The 27,996-nt window shown below is 38.3% G+C and overlaps 1 protein-coding gene across 2 annotated transcripts in view; it reads right to left on the bottom strand.

Moving 5' to 3' along the window:
- The window catches only part of LOC101166962 (chemokine-like protein TAFA-1), a 32,897-nt gene extending 28,962 nt beyond the window's left edge, over positions 1–3,935 (bottom strand). Inside the window, exons 1-2 of one of the 2 annotated variants that reach the window (XM_011477444.4) lie at positions 3,797–3,935; positions 2,601–2,742 (exon numbers count right to left, since the gene is read on the bottom strand). In XM_011477444.4, the coding sequence (XP_011475746.1) occupies positions 2,601–2,742 (142 nt within the window). In that variant the 5' untranslated portion in view covers positions 3,797–3,935. Of the gene's footprint in view, positions 1–2,600; positions 2,743–3,589 lie in introns of both variants that reach the window. The other variant, XM_004070930.5, reaches the window with a different exon arrangement.
- Positions 3,936–27,996: the final 24,061 nt, after the last annotated feature.

Below are 27,996 nucleotides of genomic sequence, written 5' to 3'. Positions count from 1 at the left end.
GAAAGGGGAAAAAAGGAGTCCAAGAAAATATTTGAACCCCAGAAAATATTTGGCTGTTTGAAAAGGCTGCAGCTCAGGTTTTCTTCGTGGCTTTGGATCTTTTGCTTTGGTTTCAACAACTTACAATTATTTACTGACATATATGAGGCTCTGAATCTGGCGAGAAAGAATGGATGACTTTCTGCTACGTCTGTGCTCGTAGCAGAAAGCTATCAAGGTTGCATCAGAGCAAAGCGATGATGGAGATGTGGGAATAAAAAAAAGATTCTTAAGAATCTGGTGCTGCTTCTCATTTTTATTTAGCATTTTCACGCAAAGCAACATGCTTTAATGCAGCCACTAGGTTGGAGATTATCTGCACTGAGCTGATAAGCAGTGACCTTTCAGTTATGAACAGTTTGACCTCACATAGCCAAATGTTGGTGGGAGGGAGTTCAGGAAGGAGCAAGGCCACCTCTGGCAGCCTCTATTGTTTGTTGTGCTTTCTGCAAACACCTCCACACGTTGCACTGCATCCCCAATAAAGCCGTTTCTTCCTCAAGAGAAAAAGAGCCCTGTTCAAATATCTGCTCTTTTAGCGTATTTTTAGCTTTGCAGCATTTTCTACAAAATCTAGAGGGCTTCTCCATGTGTTATTTGACATATTTCCATGGAATTCTCTTACATTTCCAGTGGCTGAGTTAAAATCTACAAATCACAGCATGAAAGAGGTTATTTCTGCATTCCAGTCAATGTTTTCAGACACGGAAAATTGCCTGTCTGTGGTTTCCTTTGGACATGTCTGGGGTCGAGAATTCAACGACCTCAAAATGCAGCATCTCCACCAGACACTTTGCGACGCAGAAGACACAATCTGTTCTCTTTTGAGCTCTGTTCACGCTCTTTGCACCAAATAAATACAGCACCTTATGAATCATACCATAGAGCAAGACTGCTTGTACCAGGAAGGAAGAGAACAGCCCGGAGCCCCAGCGAGAGAATGGCAGGCAGCAATCTGTGAGCAAGGCTGGAGGGTGAAAAGCAGGGCACCTTATCCACATCACTGAGCATACACAAGCACTTACTCTGGGGTCATCCAGCTAATGGACTTCTTGACACTATTTCTTTGCAATAAAGCTGCCAATGTGTCCGTGCTGGGCTTGAACAGGTGCTCGTAATATGTCAAAACTGGCAATTAGTGACAATCTCACTCAAGTCCGACGCAAAACTTTTGATAAATCAGCAACCCTCTGGACATCAGATATCTTTTTTGAACCAAAACTGAAAGCTTTTGCACAAGCTCCTTTAGTTTATGAGAGACTCCATCCATCAAGTCACAATTCAGCTGTTTCCAAAAAAAGACAGCAACTCCCCATGGATCCAAATTTCAATTGGCAAGGGCACGGCTGATGTCTCGGCCTCTGCAATCCTGATTTCTTTAGGTAATCCCAGTCACCTTGAACATGTGGCATTCTGCTGCCTTTCATGATTTGCCCAATGGTCTGCAACCAACTGCCTTCTTGCCTCCAATTCATGAACCGTCAACCCCAATCCCCCGAACAATCCACCAGGCACACAGCACACCGCACACAGCAAATGTCCTAGTGTCAGAATCAATCCAGACAGGCATCCCATCCTCCTCTCATAAGACAGGCATTTCATTCATCCAAAGGGAGGACTGTGGTAAATGGAATGACAGTGCTTTTATACTTTTAGGACCAGAGGGTCCTCTGGGATTCAGATTGTTTGCCTTGAAACTGATTTTTTTTTCCAAAGTGGCACCTGAATGCACATCAGAAATATTAATTCCATTCACGTTTGTTGACAGGAAACCACTTTTGAGGAGAACACCTATTTGCAAGTGCCTTTTTCTTCTTTTCTGTTGCCTTTTTACCCCTCCACATTTTCAATATGTTTATCAACATGTGTAATGAATTGATGGTTATGGAACAGGAAGTCTTCTGACTCATGGGAAGACTTCTTGTTCCAACACATTCATTTCATTATGCTGCAAACTGAGAGTATTGAAGGGACCCCTGGCTGTGTGCTTGAGGTGCAAAATAACAGACAAGAAGGACCTGAGCGCACACGCAGCCTCACTCCTCCCTTTGAAGTTCTGGCGGCGTTCAGCTTCCTCTCCTGCATTGAATTCTGAGATCATAACTATTTACCATAAGCAGAGCTCACATCTGCCTGACGAACAACAAAAGTTTGCCCGTATTGCCCCAGTCATATTCTATTCATTGCAATTTCACAGGGAACACAGTCGCACAGATCAAATTGAAGGAGCGCAGTCTTGCATGAATATCAACTGTGATAGCTCAAGAATGAAAGCACGGATGCATCCATTGCCTATCTGTGTGTGATCTTACGAACAGAAATTGTCAACGCTTTGTGTTGCAAATCCTAATGAACACTGCCTTAACAAAATGTGCTTGCTAATAGATTTGTTTGTTGACTTCTAGAGTTAGCATAAACGCATGACTTTATCACATAGTAAAGGATGATAATGAACTCCTTTGACCCTGTAACTAAACCAAACCTACAAATAAAAAAAAGTTTCTTTAAGTTATGGAATTTTATGAAAGCTGGAAAATAGGTGTAACCACAGAAGATCTCACCGATGGTGTGAATGGTGGTTCGGCCCGGCCTGGTCCCAGGATAATGGTGGATGGTGTCGTAGAAAGTGGTCTGACACACCTGGATGGCAGTCAGACTGACCCAGAGGCACACACAGAGCAGCCAGGACATGACAGGACACATCTGCCAAGGACCAGCAGAGCTCCAATCAACCTACAAGCCATCTTATTTCCAAGACATCCTCAACGAAATCCTTTCTGCATCCCAGAAATCATGTACACATATAAATTCATTTGAACGAGAGCCCTTTGGTGTCTTTCTTTAGTCATGACCCTAGAAGTCGTCAGTACGTCTTTCTGGTTTGCCCTGACTTGTCCCTGAGACACAGCGCTGTGAAGGGGGAGCAGTCCCTGGGGGTTTCTTCCATGCAGCAGAGATTTCCCATGACAGGCTGATTCACTTCAACTCCAGAGCTGTGCTCCTGCCTCAAAACAAAACTTAAGAAATAAATATAGAAATAAACTAAAATTTTGCAGGCTGCCAAGCCTTTTTCCAATCTGTCAGAATAATATGACAGAAACATGAAGGTAACAGAAATAAAAAAAATATTCTAATGTTTTTCACCATGTTTAGTCAGGAAAGAAGGAAATGTAGACTCTAAGACTTGATACTAGTCTAAGAGAAAAGGGAGAACAACCAGAAAAAAACATGGTTTAACTCTGGTTCTGTTTCATGACGATAAACTGTCTTTTTATATACATTTCTCCTGGACCTAAAGGTATAAAATATTACATTAAAATTAGCATCTTGGCCCAATTTACTGGTTTATAGTGTTCACTGCACTTTAAATAATCTTTACTGAGAAACATGCAAATAAGCTTGCAACTTTTTGTTGCCACAGACAAGAAAACTATCAAACAAATACAAAAGAAACCCAAATTGTGTTTTTTTCTTGATTCTGTCTTTCATAGACTAAACTCTCTTATTAGGACTTTTTTGTTTTCTTTTTGCAAAAAGTAGATGCTCCTACCTGAACACGCCAACAAACTGGACAAATAACTCAACAGAATGTCATAAATCCATCCAGAAATCTGCTCATGTTGATCCCATCCACTAGTGACAGAATTTGGCTAAATTAGAGGGGAAAGTCCGCTCCCTCTGCCTCCGCCGCTCCTCACTTTGAAAGCAACAGTCCAGGGACCTTTGTTTTTTTTTTTTAATCCCCCCAAATCTTCACCTTTAGGAGCAGCCCCCTTCTCCTCGGATCAATTGGTTTCCTCCGCTCGCATGTTTAGGCTCGCGCGCAGTGCTCCTTAATGATGTGCGCAGGAATGTCTCCTCTCTGCGTCCGCATCCTTCCAGAGAGAGGCAGCGGCTCTGACTGCCGGAGTCCCTCCTCAGCGAGCACCAAGAGACAAATGATCCAGTGCAGCCTTGCTGACTGTTAAAGTGTATCACATGTCTTAAAGCTAGACCATTCTGGATTAGATGGCATGATGGGGCTCCGTGTGATCATCTGACAGTGACAAATCACAGCGTCTGGCACCACTGTGGAGAGGATTAACAGTTATTTACATTATGAATAGATTTTTTTTCTCCCTTGAGGCAACTCTTGTTTTTTGCTTTTGCTGTTGTTACCAAGGTACCTATACATTTAGGACACAATAACTCCAGAAAATATAGGAAGAAGGTCAGGATGTTAGGTAGAAGATGGTGAGGAAGTCAACAAAAGCCCCAGGTTACCTTGTTGTTACAGGAAGGTGTAGTAAGCAGAACAGAGCGGAGAGCACAAAGGATATCTGAAAGCATATTGTGTTGGGAAACAATGATGCCCATTCAGCTGAAGGTAATCTTTATCTGCAGAGGGTGACTAGCTTTTTTTTCTCCCTAAAATGACGGTCCTATGAAAGACATAGAACAGAAATTACTGCAAGTGGAAAACAGCTGGATCCTCCCATTCTCAGCCACCTTTATCACACGGTGAGCTCTGCTTTTGAATTGTAATTTATTACTTTTTATCACTGGCATGCAGAATTGCCTGAGGCTACCAGCTCACACTGCCATCTCTACAGCATTAATATGTTTGCATTTTATTTTTAAGCTTCCTTGAACAGATTAGGTGCAGTTTCCAATTAGGGAGTGAGTGAAACTGCTGTACATGATGTTGTTGATGTGTGAAACTTTGGTTCGGTGTAGAAGAGGCTGGAGCACACTGCATTGCAGCATGCATTTCTCAGATGTTATGTGGCAAATATTGCTTTCCAGAGATGGGACAGTCATTTATAGTTCAGAAGTCCCGGAGTGCCATGCAGACATCTCAGTTTTGACAAACTGAGTGTCACTAGGTGTTGTGGAAGAAAGACCTAAATGTAGGACAGTGGATGAAGTTAGATGTGAAATACTGATAAAATGAATGAATATCAACCAAAAACTAACACAAAACTGATATACAGGTGTGATACTCAGGAAGCCAGGTGTGGACAAACAGGAAGCGAATCCTTAAGCAAAGGGGCCAGGAATTTTCATGATAAAACAATGAGAAAAAATAAATTAACTGAATAACACAAACACACTCAGAGGAAATAAACAGCATTGTTCAGTTCTATTCACTTTATTTATAAAATGTTAGTTCACAACTGAAGTTGTCATGAACAGCTACATAAAAAGCAACAAAAAAAAAAAAAAATCACACAGAGCTTTTAGTTCTATTGTTTTGAACATAAATGTAATATGAATATAAATGAGCAGCATGAGTGACCAGCAGATTACATTGAAGGGTTTTCAATGCCATCCCCATACTGTGCAAGTAAAAGGTTACAATGAAGAAGAAAAACGCCCTTCAGACGGAAGATTAAGAAGAAACCTCCAGCAGAACATGGCTCAGTAAGGGCGACCATCTGCTGTGACCGGTTGAGATCTGAGAGGACAGAAAAGAGATAATAACCCCCAAAAAAAGAAAGAAAGAAAGAAAGAAAAAACACTGTAACATCTGTAATAAGACAAACATGGGATGAGAAAAACTCGAATGTATGTCAAAGGCCGAAATTACTACCTAAGTCAATCAATACAGCAGTGACAGCAGATAAGCACAAACTGATCTAATGTATGTCACAAATAAAAAATATATATAGTTAATGCATTTGTTATTCATTGCACACTGCAATTGTGCAACTAATGTTAGTATCTGAAATATCAGGAGTAATTACGTTAGTCTGCACCTCGTCTTTTAATTATATGCTGCCCTGGATGTGGCCCAAGCTTTCAGCCTCACCTCCTAAATCTTGCTTAAAGTCCCACTCTGATCATCTTTTGATCTATTGTAAAAGCATTCCCAGTGGTCTTTTGATTATGATAATTCATTTTTGCCAAAAAACAAACAAACTGTGTTGTTTTCTAGGAAGTAGTTTCTGCAGAGCAGCAGTAGTTCACTTGAAATTAATCTCTAAGTTGTGAGCATGACCCGTGGAGTATGCTCGACCCACTTCTCATCACACGTGTTTTTATCCTCTTCCTATATTGTACAGCCTTTCACACCCCCAACCCACCATTGCAACAAAAGCGGCGAGTAACATTGGAGCTATCCAGCTGTACAGTTTTGAGCCAGAAGACAGCTGAGATGAGGAAAATAAAGATGTACATGGATCTCTTTGTCTACAAGTGTGAATGGATTGGAAAAGAGCAGAGAAGGGAGCTTGTAGCTTGCTGAATGTAGCTTTTACGTTACAAGCTTCACAAAAGCCTTTTTTTTTTATTCTGCTCCTGATTCACTGAGATTTGAACAAAGAAATACTCAGAAATGCAATTTTAGGCTTCATTTTTGTCCTCCATCATTAGAAAAATGCCACAAGAGCATGATAAAAACACAAAAACAAGATTTTCATCTCATTTATTTTTATCTTTAAACTGATTTAGAAACTAAGAAAATGCAGCAAAGCACAAGAAAGGAGAATATTTAGTGATCACACCAATATATATGGAACAGAATATGTAGGTGAAAATCTTAGAGTTGAAACATAGTTCAAGATGAAGAATTGATGAAGCATATTGTATTTACATGATTCATTACAGAGGCTTGGAAAGTATGGCAAAAATCAAACAATCCTGAACAGATACTTACACTCACAGGGCCCTATGGGGTGTTTGAGCACCAAGTGTCCACTGTTTTTTTTTTTTTGTATTAACATTAATACATTTCTGTTACAATAAAAAAATGTGACTACAAAGCCCCCCAGTATTCTATTGAACCCATGTTTTGTAATACGGGGTTCTGAGCTGCTGCTTCTGTCTTTGCGGCTCCACTCGGATTCAGACCCACCAGAGACAGTTAGGGACAGCCGAGGACAGCGAGAAAAGCTGCTGTCCCGCGGAACTGAAGAGACGACGTGACACTGAAGCAACTTAAATCTGAGAGTCCTGGTCTGACTATTCACCATCCACTGATTTGTATATGGTTCATATTTTAGAAAAACGCTATATATTAGTCAAGGAGATACTTTTTAGATTTGCCAGAGGTCTATGGAGCACCAATTCAAGATAGAGCAGATTGTTCAGGGACAGGAAGTTGGGTACTAAATTCAAAATAAAACACCAGGGAAATTTCAAAATAAATGAAGAGTATTTATGGCGAGTTAAAGAGTCTGACACTAAATGTATCTGTATAAGATAATATTCTATGCTTTGAAGTGCCCCCTTTAAATTATGTATCATTCAGTTTTACAATATTTTTGTATTAAAATCTTTCCAATAACAACAAAAACCTGTGTTCGAAGGATAAGATAAAAAAAAGAATTTAGCAGTGAATCCAAATCTAGAACAAGAGTCACATTGGGTGCAGCTGTCAGGAAATGGAGATGCAAGAGCAAAAGTGCAGGAAACTGGGCTTGGTGGCAGAAACATAAACATTTAAAAATAAACCTAAACAGGACAAAAACCGTGGAGAACCAAGAAGCTGATAAAGCAGATGACCTGATAAGTTGGAACTGAAAACCAGACATGTGTGCTATCCTAGGCACTTTACCATTGGGAGTTGGGTCATCTAGACCCACTAGATAGTGCGCTGAACCTTTGTTCTTCAATGATTTGTGATCTTCACTGGTGTCCATGGAATACATGAAATCTTTCCACATTTATCCACCTTTGTCATGATAGGGAAAACACGTCAATGTAAGGGTGGGGTCATCTAAGATAGCACAAGGGTTACTCACTGCAGACAGATAATAGAAATGAAGACAGCTGTGAATAACTAACATGAACCTGGATTGACTGACAGGACAGAACATGATGAAAAACACCACTGAAAAACGGAACTAAAACCCAAAATCCTCACAGAAACACTATGATATCATTAAATATTATTCATAATTTCAGCATTTATCTGGGGATAAAAGTTATGAGATGTCTGTGTTTAAAATATTATCATCCGGATTAGACGTGATTCATGGTGATTATGCCTGCAGCACATTGTGCCAACATAAATAGCCTCCAGTGTTTTATTGCTTTGATGTCTTTCAAGTCTATGATAAAGTGAACAAACTCATGTTGACGATAATTTGTTTACATAAAAAAATGACAATTGTATCACTGACACCTACAGTAGCTGAGTATTTATTTAATGGTAGTTGATTTTAAATTTTTACTTAATTTCTGTATTGTTTTTCAGGAAAAAAAAAGTTTTTTTGCTGCTCTTCTCCGACTTCGAGCCCCTGCCCCTCTAAAATCGTGTGCACGTCCCTGGTCCTTAATCCTAAGGCTACACATTTAGACATTTGAACTATACTTGGATGAGACCCTTTCCCCTCTTATTGTAAATCTCACTTGAAAGAGCAAAGGTTTTTTGGAGTAAAATAGCATTCAACAAGCTAACGTTCAATATACATTGTACGTTTAAATGAAAATAATACATTTAAATCTTTGGTTCTTATTATGAGTCAGACTCTAAAAACTGAAATTTTCCACAAAGTCACAACTGATAACTACAGTGTCCATAAGAACATAAGCATGTTTTTGTTATGCCACAATCTGTAAGACTGAGCAAGTAAAATGTGAGCTGATTTTCAAAGACAGCCTAGAAAAGATGATTCAGTTATTTAATATTTGATGCAATATTACTTTTTGCTTCCATCCTTAAATGCTTCCAAATATCAAAAACAAACTTTCCATTGAACAAATGTCTGTGATTAGAAATGCCAGCTAAGAGTTTTTCATTTCCCCCTTGGGGAGTTCTCAACCTTTTGCAGAAGTCTTCCAGTGCTGTGAGATGCACTGATGTGCTGGGATGTGTCCGCAAATTGTTAATGATGATGTGGTTGTGCAGGCATGAGGGCCTTCACGAGAAAAAAAAAAAAAGCACAATCCTTTAGTTTACTTCTGCTGGGGGAGAACCGCCATGAACTTTGAGATGTAACCTGCCTGAGGCCATGAGACAGAAACAGATTTTTTTTTCAAGTCACTTCTTAAAATCCCTTGTTTTTGCTGTAAGTGAGCTTTTTACTTGTGGAATTGTTTTAGTTTTAGTCATCTTGTCTCTCAGTAAAAAAATAAAACCCTTTTTTCAACATAATTTCCAACCAAGCATCTTTTATTTCCTCATTGTTCTGTACAGGATCTCAGAGATTGCAGGACAAAAATGGTGTACACCCAGGACAGATCACCAGTTTATTACCACACTGACAGAAAGATTTCTACCTATGGGAGACTTTTAGAGCCACCAATCAAACTATACACCAAGTTTTTAGAATGTGAGAGGATGCCAGAGTGTCTAGTGAAAACCCACACATGTACAGTAGGAACCTGCAAACACCACACAGAAAAGACCCAGTTGGGATTTGAACCCTATCCTTCTGACTGTGCTAACCACCACACCACAGAGCAGCCTTAAACTACATTTTTTTATGTGTTTTTTGTTGTCGTGGTGTTTGAAAAAAAAAAGTAAAATAGCTATCTTTATTACAAACAAAATAAAATATAAATATAGGAAAAAGAAATGCAAAGACATTACAAAAACATCTTTAAGTCCCACTCCAACCTATTTTTTTTCTATTGTAAAAGCATTCCCAGTGGTCTTTTGATATGACACAATTTTCATTGGAGTGGGTCTATAAATACTTAGATTTAATTGTAATAAATCACACCATTTTGAAAAGATGAGAATACAAAAAATATCATTTTTGAGGTTGATCTTAATGTAATCTGAAAAAGACATCAAATACTTGAATTGAGTCTACATCTTTCTGTGCTAGAGAATTCCTCTTGAGCTTCATGTCAAACATGAAGAAAACATCAAGAAAAGATGTGAGTTATGGGGACTTGAAAACCGTTCCCCTAAGTACCCCCTGCCTTCCTGCAGTGTTGTTTTCTGCGAGCTTTATACAAGTCAACATCCCAGGGGAAGAGAGAGAAAATGATCAAGGTGGGCAACTCAATAAAAGGGGACAGGAGCAGCAAAAGGGAAATGAATTGGTCATCACAGTGTCAATGGTCGCTCACAGTCATGTTTGGCTGCATGTATCCTCATTTGTGTAGCCAAATGAAAGTCCCTGCAGTGCTGCTGCAAGGGGTGAGATGGTGTTTCCTTTTTTCATCCTGGGAAGAAATGACCCAGCATTTCCCGAAGCAACACGTCTAACATTTACAGAATTCAACTCGCTTTTGTCACACTGTTCACGGAAACATTTCAGAGCCATGTTTTGTTTTGTTTTCAACCAGAAACTTAAGGCAAAAATATCTAAAATCAATCGGAAACAGCAGGGCTCACTTGACCAGCCTTTCCACTAATACATTTATTTCTAAACAATTCAATGAAACTTTTTACATCTATGTTTTCTTTTCTCTAAATTGTTCTAAGCTACAAACAAAATCTTTTACAAAGGAAGATTTAACGGCAATGTAAATCAACGTATAACTTAACAAGTATTTGTCTTTTATTTTAATACGTTTCAGACTTTTTTTAAAAGAGAAAATATCAAAATGTTGTGGTATTAATCCTCTCCAGGTAAAGAAAATGGTCCTGCTATTTTATTTATTAGGGTGTAACAATTCATTTTAACAACAATTCGATACATTTTTAGCCAAAACTTCAGACTCAGAGATAAAGGTCTGGGTAGTCAACAGTGCAGCTGACGTTTTCCAGATTCCTTGTATTTCTTGCAAGATTATCAAATTAACTATTTGTCCAAACAAACAAGTAAACAAGAATTAATGGCAAATTCATTCACATTTTAGTTTCCTAATGTTCATCCCACTATTGTTTTTCCACATCAGAATAAGCCAAAGGGAACATTCTTAGAACATTCTACCACACGGTATGGTCACATGTCTTTACAAAATTCAAAGTGTTTCCACATGATGGACTGTTATTGATACACCTCTATTTGTAATTGTTGTGCCAGAGAGGGCTATTGGCTTTCTCATAGTAGATTCTTAAGAAAATTCTTAAATAAGAACTTGGTGATATATTTTTGTCTGTATCCGTTCTTCTAATCTGTATGCCAAGGTCTGAAATCTGACAAATAAACAGATTGATGGTAAGCTCATGAGTTTGTTTAAAGCCAGTTTTTCTTTGTGCTCCCAGAACGTCACCATCATGGTCAGAGGCGAAAAGCTTAGAACAAATTGCAGGAACAAACCCAGTGAGAGCTGAAAATGGAAGCCTGAAGACAAAGTGTGCATTATTTTAAAGATAAATATAAAATATGGAAGTTCTATAAAATAAAATAAGGGATCTACTTTGTATGATCAAATGAGGTTTATGAAATTATGTGTTAACTACATTTACTTTGTCAAATAGGGCTGATTAATTTGTACTATGGGGAATGACTAGCATGTGCAACACGCCCCTTGGGATGACTTTTTGAACTTTTGCTTCATATTCTTTCACTTTTGAATAAGCTATTAATTTGAAAGAATATTGAAATTGAAGTAGCCCATTGTTTCATTTTCAGGTTCCAAAAGGTTAATTTCATATTTCTTTGCATTTAATTATGAGTATTTTTTTTAATGTAAAATAACAAGGTCCTTTTTTGTGAAATCTAAACACATCTTTGTATTTTTTTTTTTTAGAAATAAAATAACTTTGGTCTAAAAGAAAAGTCGTCTCCAATTTAATTATAGTAAGTAATACTTATTTAACTCATCTTTTTTTTCTAAAAATATTGTTCTATTGAGTGTTTTCTAAAAATTAACTGCATAACACATGTAACATATTTTTGTCCCTTTGACATATTTAGGCCCATATGCTGTATACTTCCAATATGTTTTTATTTGCTAGTGATCTGCTGTAAGTTAACTCACATTAACATGAAGCTGTTGTAAAATACAACAAAACGCCAGTGCAGCTCACAAAATAAGTTTACATCTCACATCCGTGCAGAACAACAAAGATGTTTTAGTCTTCACCTGTAGAGTGCTCGCTCCTGTCTGAAAACTGTTCATGCACGGCTAATTCAGTGGACTCTAACCTGAATGATTTTGACGGCCACTCTCCAAAAAGTACCCCTGAAAAGAAAAGAGAATTTTTGAAGTTCACAAGACTTGTCTCCCACATCAAAAACCTTGACTGCAGCCAGGTAGAACACAGCCCTTTAGCTCCTTTGGGCATTTGGTCTGAATGCTACATACCAGCAGAGATGAGGCTCCACAGAAAGATAGCCAAAGAAAGGGCTGTATTTGAGGCAAGGCATACATAAATCACTGCATTTTCCAAACATCTGCTAAAATATGGATCCTGTGTTAACGCCAGTCCAATTCAATGTCAAATTTCCTTTCCAAACAGTATGCAAGATTAGGTGTTTTCTGCCACTGTGTCTGGAAGGTGGCTGAGCAGAGTGGAAATGTCAATAAATCGTTGTGTTTTGCTCAGGGTGGGAGAGCTGCAGATGTCTGAGGAAGAGCAATGGAGGATTTTTCTATTTAGCCTCCCCCTCAGCTGTGCCTACTCTTGTCAAAACAGGAATCACAAAAGGTTTAGCAGCCTTAAAAAAATGTGACATTTTAAGAGGATATTACTGGTGATTACAATGACACCATGCCCAGGGGGTCGATTTCTATCCGGCATGGAGGAGATGTCACATGGTGGATCATGTCATGTACAACCATGGGGTGGGGAGTGGAAGGGTTTGGATTAGCGTGTGCTATAGGGAGTCGACTTGCAGATAAAAGTCATATATTTCTACAGGCATTGCTGCTATAATGTCACAAAAATCCTCAAATGCCTCCTACCTTGTGTTTGCATACAGCTGTGACACAAGAAAGACAAGTGATGTGCAAACGATTCCAAAGATTCAATAATAGAAGGCGATATTGTCTTGCTGTTGGTTTAACAATTCAAATGTTTTTCTCCGGGTTCAATAAATCACGCCTGGTAAATGTCTTACAGTGAAATAGTGAGGAATGCTCTCCGTGTGATTCATTTGCATTTTCATTGAGTGCTTTTGTTTTCTGAAGCCCTCTCCGCTCCTCAAAGGAAAGGTCAATGGGAAACGGTTAATGTGTACTTTATCTGCCAAAGTCCACTATCAAGTTCAGTGGAGTAAGAAATAAGATTATTGTTATTAAAGGTGGTGTGAGAATGTGGCCTTTGAATCTTATTCTACAATGTATGTATGTCTTAGAGGCAGGCCAAACTGTTATTAGAAAAAGTTTTGAGTGGGATGTTTTTCAATTCACTGAGCTGCTAGTGTTTAAAGAAAACCGAACGTCTAACCTTTTGCATCAGTTGATCTAAATGTGGAATGCATTTTTTTTTTAGATATTCACCTTTTTCATTTTGGCTCAGATAAGACTGAGGCCTAATTCTCTCAGGCAGAACAACTCATTAACTTCACACACTCATACCTGAGGTGTGATATGAGAAGTCAAAAAACTGTGTGCATGCTCTGTTCTGTGATGCTTTTCAGCTTTTTATTTAAAACCGGTGAAGCCTTTTTTCTTCTCATTATTCTTTTTAAAGGCTCACTCCAATGAAAGACATATTTTGGTGTTTTGAACATTTTCTTTAAGACTTTTTCCCATGATTGATGACATATATAAAGAACATTTGGAATAAAACTGCATTTCTGAGTATTTCTTTATTCAAATTATTGTGAATCATGCAGGAGTATATGGTAAAAAGCTGTTGGAGAAAGGCTGATGAGCTGCAAGCTCCCTGATCCGCTCCATTCTAACACATCCAATTCTAGATCCATGTACGTCTTTGCTTTCCTCGTCTGAACCGGTATCTGGCAGAAATCAGCTGGAAAGCTCCAATATTGCTCGCCATTTTTGTTGCACTTATAATTTTAGGGTTGGCGTTGTGAGGGTCCATAAGCTGCTGGGAGAGATTGTAAACAATGGGATGATGGAAAGTGTGAGGAGGCTTACACGGGGCCAACAGTCCCACCCACATCTCTAAGGCAAATTTCTGATGAACTCATTCTGCACTGCAGTAACTTTGTCCTAAAAAACAACACAGCTTTTTTTGCTTTTTCCTAAAAACGTTATAATGGTAATTAAAAGACCACTGGGAAGGCTTTTAAAATAGATCAAAAGGTGATTGTAGTGGGACTGAGGCTACGTTCACACTGCAGGCTGAAACGACCCAATTCCGAATTTTTTGCCCCTAAGTGGCCCAATTCCGATCTTTTCATGACAGTCTGAATGACACAGATCCGATCTTTTCAAATGCGACCCAGGCCCCGTGGGTTTGCCGGCCTGATTCCGAATTGTAGCCGATCTTTTCAATTGCGACCGCCGTCTGACCGGCCAGGCGACTTGATTCCGAACTGTACGTCATCGACACGCAACAAACGTCATCATTTTGCGTTGAAGTAGGCGGGAACGAGAACGTAAACATCAACCATGGTGGACGATGCTGCTGAGATCAGTCAGTAGAAGGGAAGAGAGGTCACCGATTGGATTAATATTTGGGCTGATCGCTCTTTTCAGGCCAAACTCCAGGGCTCTGATCGCAACTGGGCGGTTTTTGAAAAAAATTCCAGATAAATGGCAGAGCGTGGTGTTGAACCTTTACCGCGATAACTTTTTTTTCTTTCTCCCCTTTGACCGTGCTCAGAAGCGCGGGGGACCCAGGCAATCCCCCTCCTCCTCCTCCCTGTTCTGATCCTTAGATTCTCCAGAACGGGTTAATAAAGAGTCCATAGCATTTATTTTGGGGGAAACCTTCTTTTATTACCCAGTGATGAAAGTCTTCCGGGAATTCCCGGAAATCCGGGTTTTTGAGCAAACCGAACGTACTTTCCGGGAAATAAAGACCTGATCTCTACGGACAAATCGCTTTCCGGATTAAAAAATGGTCTGAAATCAGCTAATTTTAGCTTTATTTTCTATATTTCTCCGCAGATCGCTTCCTCTATGGTCGTGGCCATCTCTCGTCTTCCCGGCCTAATTGACGGGACGTTTTAGTTGCTTTCGGATGCGTCGACGGGTCTGATTGGCTCTGTCTGCACCACGTGGTTAGCGTGACTCGCTTCCCTAGAGACCAAAACTGGCGGACCCCCGCTAAACTTTCACAAACACATCTGAAGAGTTTGCGATCAAATTTGTGTTAAAATAATGGCAGGCATCGTCATTATTGAGCGTGGTCACGACCTCAGTTGTGAGAAGACGATAAAAAACAAATTGAAGTGGTCTTGGCTGGAAAAAAAAGATTTTTAAGGTAGTGTAGGTCAAATACTTTTTTGTGTAAAATAATCTCAAAACCACATTTTGAAATAATTTCAATTTTAGTTTTGAGTTTCAGTTTTTATTTTGAATACATTTCTTTATCTAATTTATTTGTATTTCCTAATTACCATGATTTAGTTCAGTATAGTTGACATTAATTATAAGTATTTGATGGTTTGGACCCGCACTCCCTTAAAAAATAATGTTTACAATGTTTAGCTTAGTTTGTATGTTTGTTTTGATATTTCCCAGATTACTTAGTATTGGTGTTAAAGAATTGATGTTTTATGTTATAGAATTATAGTTTAAAGCAGATCCCATATTTTGATGTAATTATAGTTTGAGAAAACAGTGCAAGTGGATGTTGTACATCAGTCATTTCTAAAGCAGAAATAATGTATAAATAACTGAGGTATTTTCATAGAATATCATAGTTACTGGTGTTCTTTTTGCCATTTAGGGCTTTGATGTTACTATATTTTAGCAATTGTATGTTTTGCAGCTTTAAGGAAAAGCGTAGATTGTAGGATTGTGTTACTTTGAGCAATTTTCCAAATTCTTTTTTGGGACCAGCAAGTCCTTAATGGAGAGTCAAACTAGGGGTTTGAATGACAAATCATGATGCTCCAATTAGTCTTAGTTTCTTGATAAAGAAGTGAATAACTAGCTGCCAGAATGCATCTAAGACCACGTATTTTTCCAAAATTTCGCTCTGTGCCCGCCATATCGCTCAAAGAAAAGTTCAGGGATTTTTTCCTTACCTGACTTTCATCACTGATTACCGTCCTCCGTAACACACAACATGAATGCGCGCCCACACTGCCCCCCCCCTATTCTCTATCGCGGCACGCGCTTGCACACACGCGGGCGCGCGGCCCCAGCACATACACATTCCTCTTCCACTACAGTGGGTACAGACGATCCCGACTCCAATGCCTTCTTAAAATGAGAAGATTGTAATTGTGCTGCTCCTTTGTGAAAATAAATTTAATATTACAAAAAGAGCTCCGCTTTTGACAACACTGTTGTTGACATCCATTGTTAACGTTGGCTCCGCAAACGAGTGACGTCGTTCACCGTTGAGTATTCTTCTGGCTTCTGCGCATGCGGGTCTCGTTTGGGTCGTGTCACGGTCACACTGGAGATCACAAAAGTTCGGATTTACTTGGAAATGTGAACGGTCTAGCAAACAATTCGGATTTTTTCAAAAAATCCGAATTGAGCATTAAGCCCTGCAGTGTGAACGTAGCCTAAGTCTGACTGATTTTGACTGGGAGATTCAATATTTGATGCCACCTCGAAATTAAGCGCCAATGTATGCACACAATCAAAAATTTAAATGAGTAACACAGTTTTGCGGTGTCAGGCAATGGAAAACAGAGCTTGCATGTGGGTATTTCAACATAAGTTGCCATTCTTTTAGCCCAAACTGCTGATGACAGTCTCCAGAGAGAGCAGATGCTGTTGCCTTCTGGCTCTGGGATTCACTGTTCCAATCCAGTAAGTGCCTCTGTGTCCCCTGAGATTTGCTACTGTAACAATCTCCTCGCGCTCCCGTGGCATTCAGGTGAAGAAAAACACAAGAGCGAGAGTGGGCTTTTATTCTTTCACTTAAAAATTGTCATCAGGAAGTCAATCATTACCTGAGCTGGGAGCACAAATTGTTTCAGTAATTGAGATTAAATACACAGTGTGCAGCATATGTCATGTGCGATTATTGCAGTTCTTATCTTTCCTTCTACCTTCAAAAGAGGAAATTACAGCTTCCTCAGGGGGGTTTCGGAAGAAAAAAAAAATCTTGCTGGACATTTTCTGCTCAAAGTCACAATCAATCATTTTCACTGCCTTTATTGTGCTCACCTCTGTTCATGCGGCTGACATGGCGCTTTGAGGTCAGTGCTGGCTCAATCATATCATACATCAAGACAAAACCGTTGCTGATCGAGTAATTGAAATTGTCGCTCACCTAAACGCTAAATGGCACACAAAAACCCCTCCAAAACTGTTTCCTTTTAAAACTGACATTTCATGTGTGTGTTTTATTTTTTATTCTAAATAACACTTTTGCTATGACAAGCTGAAAATCCGTAAGATGTGTGAAACACAAATTTGGCTGACAGTCTTGTGGTCTGAAAGGGATTCAAACCCCCCCCCCCCCCCCCCCCCCCGACAAGGTCAGAGCGTCTCGTGCGACCTTCTGTGGAAAGCACTCAGTACAACAAATGGACCCTAAACTGTTTGATACCTGCTGTTCGCACGCTAAAAGCAACTCGCTGGAGTTGATTATGGATTCCTGCCCCGGCACTCTCCATCCCTGAGCATTTGTTCAGGGGCACCACTGAGTGAGCACCAACGGAACAACTACAGTAACCTCACAGAAGGCTAAAAGTAGGGAAGAACAAAAAAGGAAAATGAAATTCTGGGAAACCAAATTTTTTTCTTCTTTTTTTTTTTTTTTTTTGAGGATTGCAGAGTAATTTCTTCTAAAACACCTGGAGAAGATGTTGACGAGTACCGGAGTACCCATTTGGATAAAATTGCCAGCTTCACAAACAAAACACAAAACAAACACACACACATTTGGAGAAAGAATGAGGCAGAGAGAGCTAAAGGGAGAAACCCTACTTTTGTGGCAGATATACCAGCCTTTACACAGTCACTGTTCAGTATTCTGGGAAGATCACAGCTGTTTGCTGGGTATGAAAGATTTGAGATCCTGGAGAGAATAACCATTGCTCCTCTGACTTTATTTTGGCCAATGAAATAATAATAGCATTATTGACAAAAAAGTAATTTATTCAATATTTTTGTATTTTTTCCATGTAAATCTCATGATACACTGATCCCTCAGAAATAATTGAAAAATAATTTCCTTTAAATAGGCAACAAATTCTGCCAAAGCGGGAAGAAAAATGGAACCAAGAGTTCTTATTTTAAGAAAAAATAATTCTAGTCCCTAAGACATATTATCTCAAACTTAGATTAATTTGCTATTGAAAAACTTTCTTGATAAGATTATTAAAGTAAGACAATCCATCTTTAAACACGGGTGTTTTAACTTCCTTAAGATTCGGTTTTTGCAGTGTAGACACATCCTGACTCCAAGCTTAATTGTCAGCTAATTCTTCTGCATTTAATGGGTTTTGATGATGAAAACCTTCTTTTTCATCTGTGTGGTGGTTTCTTCTGCTGCTTCATCTAACCCCTGAGGGAAAAAACATGGCAAAGGACCTATAGGTATTGGTCTGACCGAACATACTTTATTCCTGCAACTGTAATTCATTTTCCAATTATATTATCTGGATGTGCACATGCTCCACCTTTGAGAAATACGATCTGCCATGATCTAATTTAAATGTTCCTTGAGGAACGTCATGTTCATGTTCTGAATGAGTGCATATTATAACGAGAAGCTCTCTCTGAAATGTTTAATCTTGATTTGCCAGGAATAGGGTTTAATGTTCTTTCTTTCCATATTTGCTGACAAATTCAAACATATTTCTGACAAGTCAAGCTATCAGTCTGAGCAGTGCGAGGCAACGTTTCAAAGCAGGATTCCATAGTGAAGCAGGATTCCATAGTGAAGGTTCCAAATGCAGGAGACAGAGACGTCTACACGGAAATGTAATTTTTGATAACAAATCTAAAACTTGAGCTAAAAAAATGACAAAGCAAACACCTGAAACAATAAAGATGAGGCGATCTGGCAGCTATAGCAACTGAACTCCCTGGACCCAATCAAGGCTGGGGGGTGACTGGCTAAAACAGCTGAGGATGATTCATGTCACACCAGGTTTCAGCCGAAACAGAAAAAAGAAAATCTGAAAGCAAAGATTAACTGACTTAAGAAATAGCCCAGAAAAGCACAGATTTTCACATCAGGTAAGATAAAAAACAATAATCTTTTAATAAAAATATTACGGTACTGTATTTTTTAGGTGTTCAAAGGTGTTCAATCATATTTTGATCTATTGTAAAAGTGTTCCAAGTGGTCTTTAATTTGTGATTATGCTGTTTTTAGGTTAAATCAAAAAACCTGTGTTGTTTTCTAGGGCAGAGTGGCAGTAGTTGATTAGAAATTCACCTCTGAGTTGTGGTTGGGACTGCTGGTGAGGAGTAAGCCCGACCCCATCTTCCCTCATCCATCTGGAGTGGAACAGTTAGCTTGTGGCTCGCTGTTTTACTTTAAATACTAAGTAGAGCAAAAAACGGGTTGGTTGCTGGTACAACTCTATGACTAAATTTGAATTTTTGCCTCCCTCAGATCAAAAGCTATTTATGTCTTTGTATACAACCAATATTCTTTGAAATGAAACCTCAACAGTTTATGTAGTTTTTTTGATTCAGTCAAGGAATTTACAGAAAGCAACACTACTTGAAGGACAAAATACCAATCTCAGTTGTAAATATTAGTGTTGAGTCACTATGTTAGATTTGCACAAATAACTATTGAGGCTTTATCTGAAAAAAATAAATAAATTGCTGTTCATTGAGATTCACTGTTGCCTTACAGCAAGAAAGTCCTTGTTCAAATCCCAGGTGGGGCTTTTCTGTGTGGAGATTTCACTCTCTTTCCCTGCATGCACAGTTTTTCTTTTCTGCTTTTCGTGTTTCTTCCACAGTCTAAGAACATGCATGTTAGCTTTAGTGGTGATTCCAAATCCCGGGGTGTGAGTGTGCACGTCTGTTTGTCCTTGTGTCCCCAGGCTGCATCACAGCCATTTCCATCTTGAATCATGCAACCAAAATATCTCGAAACTCAGCCACGAAGGTAAACAACTGACAATGACCCAAAAGATTCACAAGAGGGTCAGGCTGGTCAGAATCAAAGTGTGACTGGATGACTCATAAACTCTGAATGTCCTAACAACAGTTTATAAGTCAGAGCACAGCCGCACACGGGATCCATCTGACCAATCTAACATAAATGGATGTGATGCAAAAGAACATGGATTACTCAGATGTCAAGGTCAAAAAAAGTTGTCAACTTGCATCTCCCTCAAGTTCTTCTTTCATTGTCCGCTTTGACTTAACTGACTTTGCTGGGTGGTTGGAAGTCCATAATGCCATTAATGGTTTGGATTTTTCCCCAGAGGCTTTATAAAAGCTTGTATTTTGATCAACTGCAAATTTCAGCGTTAAAGTCAGCAATGCTTGCACCTCCGTCTGCACACTGTTGTTGTTCACACTGTCAAAGCCAGCTGTCCATAATGAAACTGAGATGAGGGCTTAACAAGCCGGGAACGGTATGCATAACTTGAGAGAGGAATGTGGCTTTTCAGCTGAACCTCCCACAGTTTCATAATTCATATTTAACTCAGACAAACTCGACAGTCGTTTATAAACACGCTAATTATACACCTCATTTGATGCATTATGAATACATTAAAAATGGGTTAAATTAGTATACTCCCCTGCTGAGCTAGACCTTTGACATGAGTAAAAGTAATCCCATTGCAGTACAGGAAGAGTAATGTGTCAAGCCCCCACCTTCCTTGACAAGCAAACCAGGAATGACCAAATGTTGCAGTTCCTACAAGAAACACTGGTTGCCGAAGGTAGAAATTTATTGTTAACTTATGTAATGAAGAGGCAAATTTCACACTAAAATTGATCATGTTTCTGTTTTGATTTCAAGGATTTTTTTGTGTCCATTACTTTTCTCTGCTTCATGACAATTAAATGACAACTGGAGCTGCAAAAAATTACATTTTCTAAATGTCTAAAACAATTTGCATCTGTAATGTATTAAGTTGTTTTTGTTTTTCTATCACCATAGCTTTGCAGAACAGTACTTCTTACATTACATGTGAGCATCATAGCATTGGGGGTTTTTGAATCAAAAATTCTTTCAACATAAAGACACAACAGCTAAGTTTTGCTTTTCATAAAAATGGAATTCACTTCATTTATAAGTTAGTTTCCTACAGTTTTGAAACAGGGTCAGTGTTTCAAGCTGTTTGAAAACCTGCATTGAGACGTATTTTCTGAAATGTTTGTGTTTCTCAAAATGCCACAAGCTGAACTAATGATAGTTCAGTGGTTTTGGTCTGACTTGCGAGGAACTGCAATAGAAGCTTTCACTTTCATTTAGCTCGTTTTCTGTCACAAATGGTCGATCCTCTGCGATGTAATAGACTTACAACAATTACCTGTGTGGGGAGGGTAGCTCACAGAATAAAACTATTAAAAAATGACAAAAGAAAACAGGCTTTAGTCCTCTGACCATCAAATATTGATTAGCACCTGCACCGTGCCTGCTCTTTTATTATGCTCTGATAACTAATGCGTTTCTACTCAAAAGTTATGGTCCCTGTACGCATTCTTTTGGTTAATGCTTCTTTTACTTTTGGGCTTGTTGGACTGCCCGTCTGCATTCTTTTTCGATACCGGTCTCCATTCAAAATTTTAAAAGCACAAAAATGCTCAAGCTCAGTGTCTGAATGATCTCTCACACATATCCAAATAAAGCAGACTGTCTTAAGAAATAAACTCTGGTTTAATGCAGCTGGTTTCATTACTTATAAAAAAATAACCCAAACCCCTTCTGGCCACCCAAGGAGCTTTTTCTAGGATTGCTGTTAGAAGAACCAATCAGAAAGCGAATGAAGTGTAAACTTGTTTTTAAAAACGCCTCTTTTACTCCCTTTTGCACGTTATTTACTCCTTCATAAAATGACTTATTTTTCTAGGGCTCCAAAATGCTAAAATAATGTGGATGCCAGAATTTAATAGAGCAAAGTGCCAGTTTGGAAGTAGCTTTTAAGTCTCCAACAGCCACTCAGAAAGGTAAATATCTCCAAATGAAATGCTTTCAAGAATCAGGAGAAGCTGTTCAAGTGTTTGAGTTTTCCAAAATTGCTTCTATCTAATCGACCAATAAAAATTTGTTTGAAATTGATTTTCGAATAAAAAGGGGAAAAAAACGGACTCCACAACTCGACACAACAGCATAAGAAAATAAAGAATAATATTTCTGACAATGCTCAAACTTTTAAGTGGGGCTCTTTTTACCATTACTGCACTCATTATTTCTCCCCGCCTCCACAGAAATAATAGAAAAAATGGTTAATAAAAAAACTGAAATTGTATTCTTTCCTCTGTAAAAGGGAGATGATTGCATATCAAGTTGGCTGTTTGAAGTACCCCTGTGTGTGACTCCAGTGTGGTGAGAAAGGAAGCATTTTTCTTCCAACCAATGGAAGAGTGAGTCAGGTTTATGACTACAGGGAGCAGAGGGTGGCCTTTATTTCCCTGAGAAGAGTCATTATTATTGCCCTGCAAATTTATGGCTTGCTTGTGGAGAGAACATACCAGCAGAGTGCCTGTCATTTCTCTCACTATCTTATGCATTATTGATAAGTCTATGGTCCTATCATCAATTCTGCGATAATGTCATAACTCGGCAGCGGAAAACAACACATACAGTAAACTGTGGATGTGTAGAGTGTGGCTCGCTTTTATTCTTTGCATTGTACTTTCCAACACAGTTTCAAGTGTGTTGTATAGCTTTGACTCGCTTGACCAAAGACAGATATTTCGCTTTTGTCTAAAAAAAAGTGTGTTTTAATCAGCTTCAATTGATTTTGTGAAAGTGAACTTTGTTAGAAAAAAAACAATTTATTAATAGCCCTCTTGGAATTGAAGCAATTAGAGGTTAAGACCAGTGATTATCGGTTACAAGTGAATTTTGGAAGGATTCAACTCCCCCCATCGGGCTGCACAAATGTGTCACCCAACAAAAGGGAACATGACGTGTGATTAACTGTGGAAGTCAATTTCTTGTAATGCTCACTGATAAATGGTTGCCATCAGCTCTATAATCAGCAGTTACACTGAGGACAATTAGATCATCAGGATAGTTAAACGATGAATCCCATCAGCCTCTTCCAACAAAGATGTCTTCCTCTGACTTTGTTTTCCCCCAGATCATGAAGGCTGCTGCTTTTTACAAGACTAAAAGAATGTGCTCCTGTACAACCTTCAGTCAAGACATACATGCACTCAGATCTGTGAATAGGCACAGCTACAGTATGCACAGAGCTGAACAAGTTAATCAGCGATGTTTTATTTGGCACATCCCACATATGCTGCCTCTTACTTTGTCTCAAAGCTCCTCTCGCTGAAGGACTCTTCAGACCAACAGTAATCATCCTGTTTAGACAGCCAAGAGAGCTGCTTTTCGAAAAGCTGCATTGTTTAATGCGGCCCATGTTTGCAATCATGCTCTTCACTATTTCATAATGAGGTTAATTTCAGGTCTTTTGTGTATATTTTTCTTTTTTCATGCATAATTATCCCACAGAAGAGGGGAAAAATTTTCAAGTTTTAATTTCAACACTGCTTCTTTTGTTATTTTTCTAAAAACTGTAAATTGATTGGCCTACCTTTGTTGTTGTTATTAAGATTAAAACCGTTTTGTTGCAAAGGTTATTTTTTTTCATCTTACTGACCTTTAAAATGACATGTTTTGTTCTTTTACAAATTAGTCAGAAGTCTGGAGGAATGTGTTTATATGTTTTACAAATCATAAATAGTTGCACATTCTCTCACACACACACTATTAAAGAGTAATATTTCATCTTTGTTTGAAAGCCTTTTCTTTTTGGTCCCAGTCTTTTTAGACCAAACAGTTCAAGAGCTTCACTTTGGAAACTGAGGTCCCTGAAGGACAAACCATCTTCAAAAGCTTTTTTACTCTGTGTTTATGCCAGGTAGAATCTGTGAAGTGGTAAGACTATAGAAGTAAACAAATCAAAAACTAAAGCTTACTTTTGTGCATATTGATTGAATTCATATTTATTTCAATTAGCAATTCTAAATCCCTAATAGTCACTGAAATCAGTAACAGTGCAAATGATGACATAACAGTTTGTTTTGTTTGGCACTTTTGTGCAGTGAAGACTTCATTTTAAGAAGCATCATACAAAAACCTCGAGGTCAGGGCTTTTAAATCACAGTCCTTTGTATACGGTTTTATAGTTGAGGAGTTCAAATTTAGAACAAGAATGATACTGAAAGGGGATTCTTCCTAGTAGAAAACAACAATGGAGAAATCAATAGCAAACTAAATCAGTTAGCAAATGGAAAAAGAACCATGTTAAATATTAAATGAGATTGAATAGATTGAAATTTTACTATTGTTGTAAAACAAAGAAAAACATGAAAAGCCTAATTGCATATATTTAAAGTCTAAATTACATAAATTATTCAGGTCTTGCAGGTTTTAGGCTAATTCCTCTATCCTATCAAAGAATATGCATGTTTGCAGAACACAAAATTTACCAGATTATAGAACATATTATAGAACATATCTTCCTGCATGTTTCGTTTACGTAAGAAGGGACTTTAAAACATCCTGACTGTGACCTTTCTGTGTGGAGTTTGCATGTTCTTCCAAGCAAGCGTGTTCTTTTTTTTTAGATTTTTTTAGGCACTTCCTCCCACAGTCCAAAAACGTGCATCACAGATTCATTGCTCATTCTAATTTCTCCATAGGTGTGGATGTGAGTGGCTCCAGCTACCCTGAGACCCTGAAAGGCGTTTTGCAAGTTTAGAAAATCGATGGATGGGATGGAAAGTCAACGGTGGAGCTGATGCTAAAAAAATATTTTTTGCACTGTCTCAACACTGATGGATATTCAATTATGTTTTGAATATCTCTATTAATATTAATCAGTAAACTGGATTTCTCATCAAGGAGCATAGTAACTTTTTCATGCAACCACAAACAGCACATTCGTCTTATGTGATCACGGTGTGGGCTGGATTAAGTAGCCCTGTTGAAAGGCAAAAACTCAATGTAGTATTGAACTGCAGACAAGCTGCTTTCAGTTGTAGCTTTTGATGGAGGAAACGGTGTTTCCTTTTAGCACAGGGGTATGACTTAGCGCACCTTAAGCGCAGCATTGCTACATATCTTTCTAATGGAAAGACAAAGTGCTTTAATAGCAGTTTAATTGAAAAGGTATGAGTGACTAGATTTAAGCTATCGGTTCTGATTGATGCTAAACTCCAAAAGTAAAGGAAGACATAACACATTTGTTTATTAGCCTCTCAGTCTCCGTAACACATCCAATCCATCACTACGGAACAACCTCATGAATACATTATAATACATTAAAGCTGACTGACTGCGCAGGAGTCACTTTATGAGTTGTGCTGTTTGTCATCAGATTTATTTCTCCACACATACTTTTCAAAATCATATCAGAGTTTTTGGCCAAAATCGCTTTTAATCTTTGATCTAAAGTTATTTTTCAAGAACAAACGTTCAAAACTGACATCAAAACAGGCAAAACACATGTTATTTGATAAGTGATTGCTAAAGTTGTTAGGTCTGTCATGATTGGATTTGGGGGACAGCAAAGATAAATGGCGTCTTTGCTGAAGTGCAGCACAACTGCTGCTAAGTTCAAATAGAAAGAAATCAGGAAAATGTTTTACTTGACATAAAGTCAGAAAACAATAAATTAGTCACACCATACATTAATAACTAAAGAAACCACCATCAAAAATGTAAAATTCTTCGTTTTGTAAGTGGAGTTAACACTGCATTTAGATTACCTGGAAAAAAAATGCAACATTTCCACATCAATGAGCTGTTGATCCGATTCGAAAGAGCTTAAAAGAGAACAACAAAGAATAAACGTAACTTTTTGTGCAAATGGGCAACTCTCAAACTTTAAAGACAGTTTTTCTGTTTATTTTTTGTTTATCTTGAGCCTATTTACTAAACCGGTTCTTATTTAATGTCAATGATCTTTTCTGATCAGATAAAATCCTGACAGTTGTGCTGCAGATGTACCTGAGTTAAAACTCAAAGCATGCTAGTGCAAGTCTACTGAAGTTTTAGTGATATACCCACTGCACCACAGCCTGGAAAACATAATCAGAACAGTAAAAACACAACAGTAAAAACAGCCATGCATAGTAAGTGCAACATGTTTTTACTTTCCAGTAAAATTCCATTAAAGAGACGACTGAACTTTAAACATATCCATTTATTTAAATCGGATGAGAAAGTCTCTTTCAGTGCTTTTACCTGTCGTTTTGCATTTACAATAATGTGCATCAATCACAAAGAAGCCATCTTTCACTTGGGTCCAGTTTCAGCTGGTTGTAAACGGAAAGGAGCCATAAATCAATGGTCCCAAATGATCCCAAAAATCACAACCCAAAGCTACACTGCAAAAACAGGGCCCTTAGAAACATGCAAAATATCTGCCAATGGGGTAAGAAAAGTGGTTTCATCAAGATTTCTTATTTTAGGAAAAAAATCTGATCACTAAGATGTGTTTTCTGAAACAAAGGTTATTTTGCTATTGATAAACTTAATGCGGTTATTGTTATTTTTTTGTATGACAATAAATAAGATAGTTTTCTTGAAACAAATGCATGACAGTCTGTTTGTCTTTAGGAGGCAGAGGTTTTTCACTGTTATCTCAAATTTCAGATCAGCTTTCATGCTCAGAACGAACTCTTTCAAGAATTTTTTATTGCAATAACATTCCCTTTCAGAGAGACTTTTTGTCTTTTCCAAAAATTTAAATATACTGTGATCAACAGTAATATAAAGTTTTACAAACACTTGTATGTTTTAAGTGTCTTCAATAAATCTCTAACAGGCAAACATAGACTTTTCCAGAATTATGTTTTAAGTAAACCCCAAGAAAAAAAAATCCTAAATTGTAAAAGTAAGCTTCTTTTATTTCTGATTATGTTTACAGGTCAGTGTTTTTGCACTGGTGTGTAACTTTATTTTTTTATTAAAACAGCGTTTATGTTCTAACTAGAACTTAAAATGCTCCTCTATAATGAAATGGGTATGAAGTTGTATTTCCAACCAAATTGTTGACTTTACTTGATTTAGAAAAAAGCAAATGATTTTATCTTGGTTTACAAGCATAAAACAAGATGCCTTAGGTTACTATGTTTCGCCCATTATAAACATGTTACTGCGACCCCAATAAAATCTTGAAAAGAAAAGAAATGCAGACTTGTTTTGCAGACTTGTTTACAGGTTACATGTCTTGTGCGGCTCACAACAGCATCCTCGAATTTTCTCCTCGGAGATTCAAAAAGGTCCCTTTAAAAGATGTTTCATTGACTTGTCCATATGGTTTATAGGTTTCTAAATGGCTCCACCTCTAGTTAGTGAAAGAATGGGAATTTAATCACACACCTTTGGCAGGCCATACTGAAGCAAAGCAGCTGTGACAGTCAACAGCCTCATCATGTCAGCCAGACTGTCCTTGAAACACAAAGAACTTCAGAGAACACTGTTTCACTTCAGCCAGAGAAGCGCTCATTCAAACTTGCACAGGCCACTGTCCTCAAAACCTTTTCAGCATAGACAACCGTTGATTAAAAGACATAAAGCATTCTGCTTTTCAGAATAAGCTCCAAGGGAAGCTGCCATGGCCACTGATACCTGCTCATTGACAATTCCATTCCAGAACAATCACAATTTTTTTATATGGATCCTCTCCAGTAATCTGCAAATGACACAGTTTAATAGCAATCCAGGTATAATAACATTCCTTGTGTATAATTACACACACGCTACGAACGAATCAGGTACTGTATACGGGTTTGCAGGCGATTTGCCCCGTCATGTTTCATCCTGGTTCTCATTTTGAAGCATGGACAAGCCGACACGCCTCACTTGCTCTTGTAATTATTTTCACTCTTCTTTGCTTTCAGTGCCCACTCTCTCTGTCAGGCTGGGTGTCGATCTCTTTGGACATGCTGCTGGAATGCTTATTACAGGGGTCTGTA

The sequence above is a fragment of the Oryzias latipes genome, chromosome 7, assembly GCF_053564925.1.
Source record: "Oryzias latipes strain Hd-rR chromosome 7, Olatipes_Hd-rR_3.1".
NCBI classification, from domain to species: Eukaryota; Metazoa; Chordata; class Actinopteri; order Beloniformes; family Adrianichthyidae; genus Oryzias; species Oryzias latipes.
This window is presented reverse-complemented; position numbering and strand designations above follow the sequence as displayed.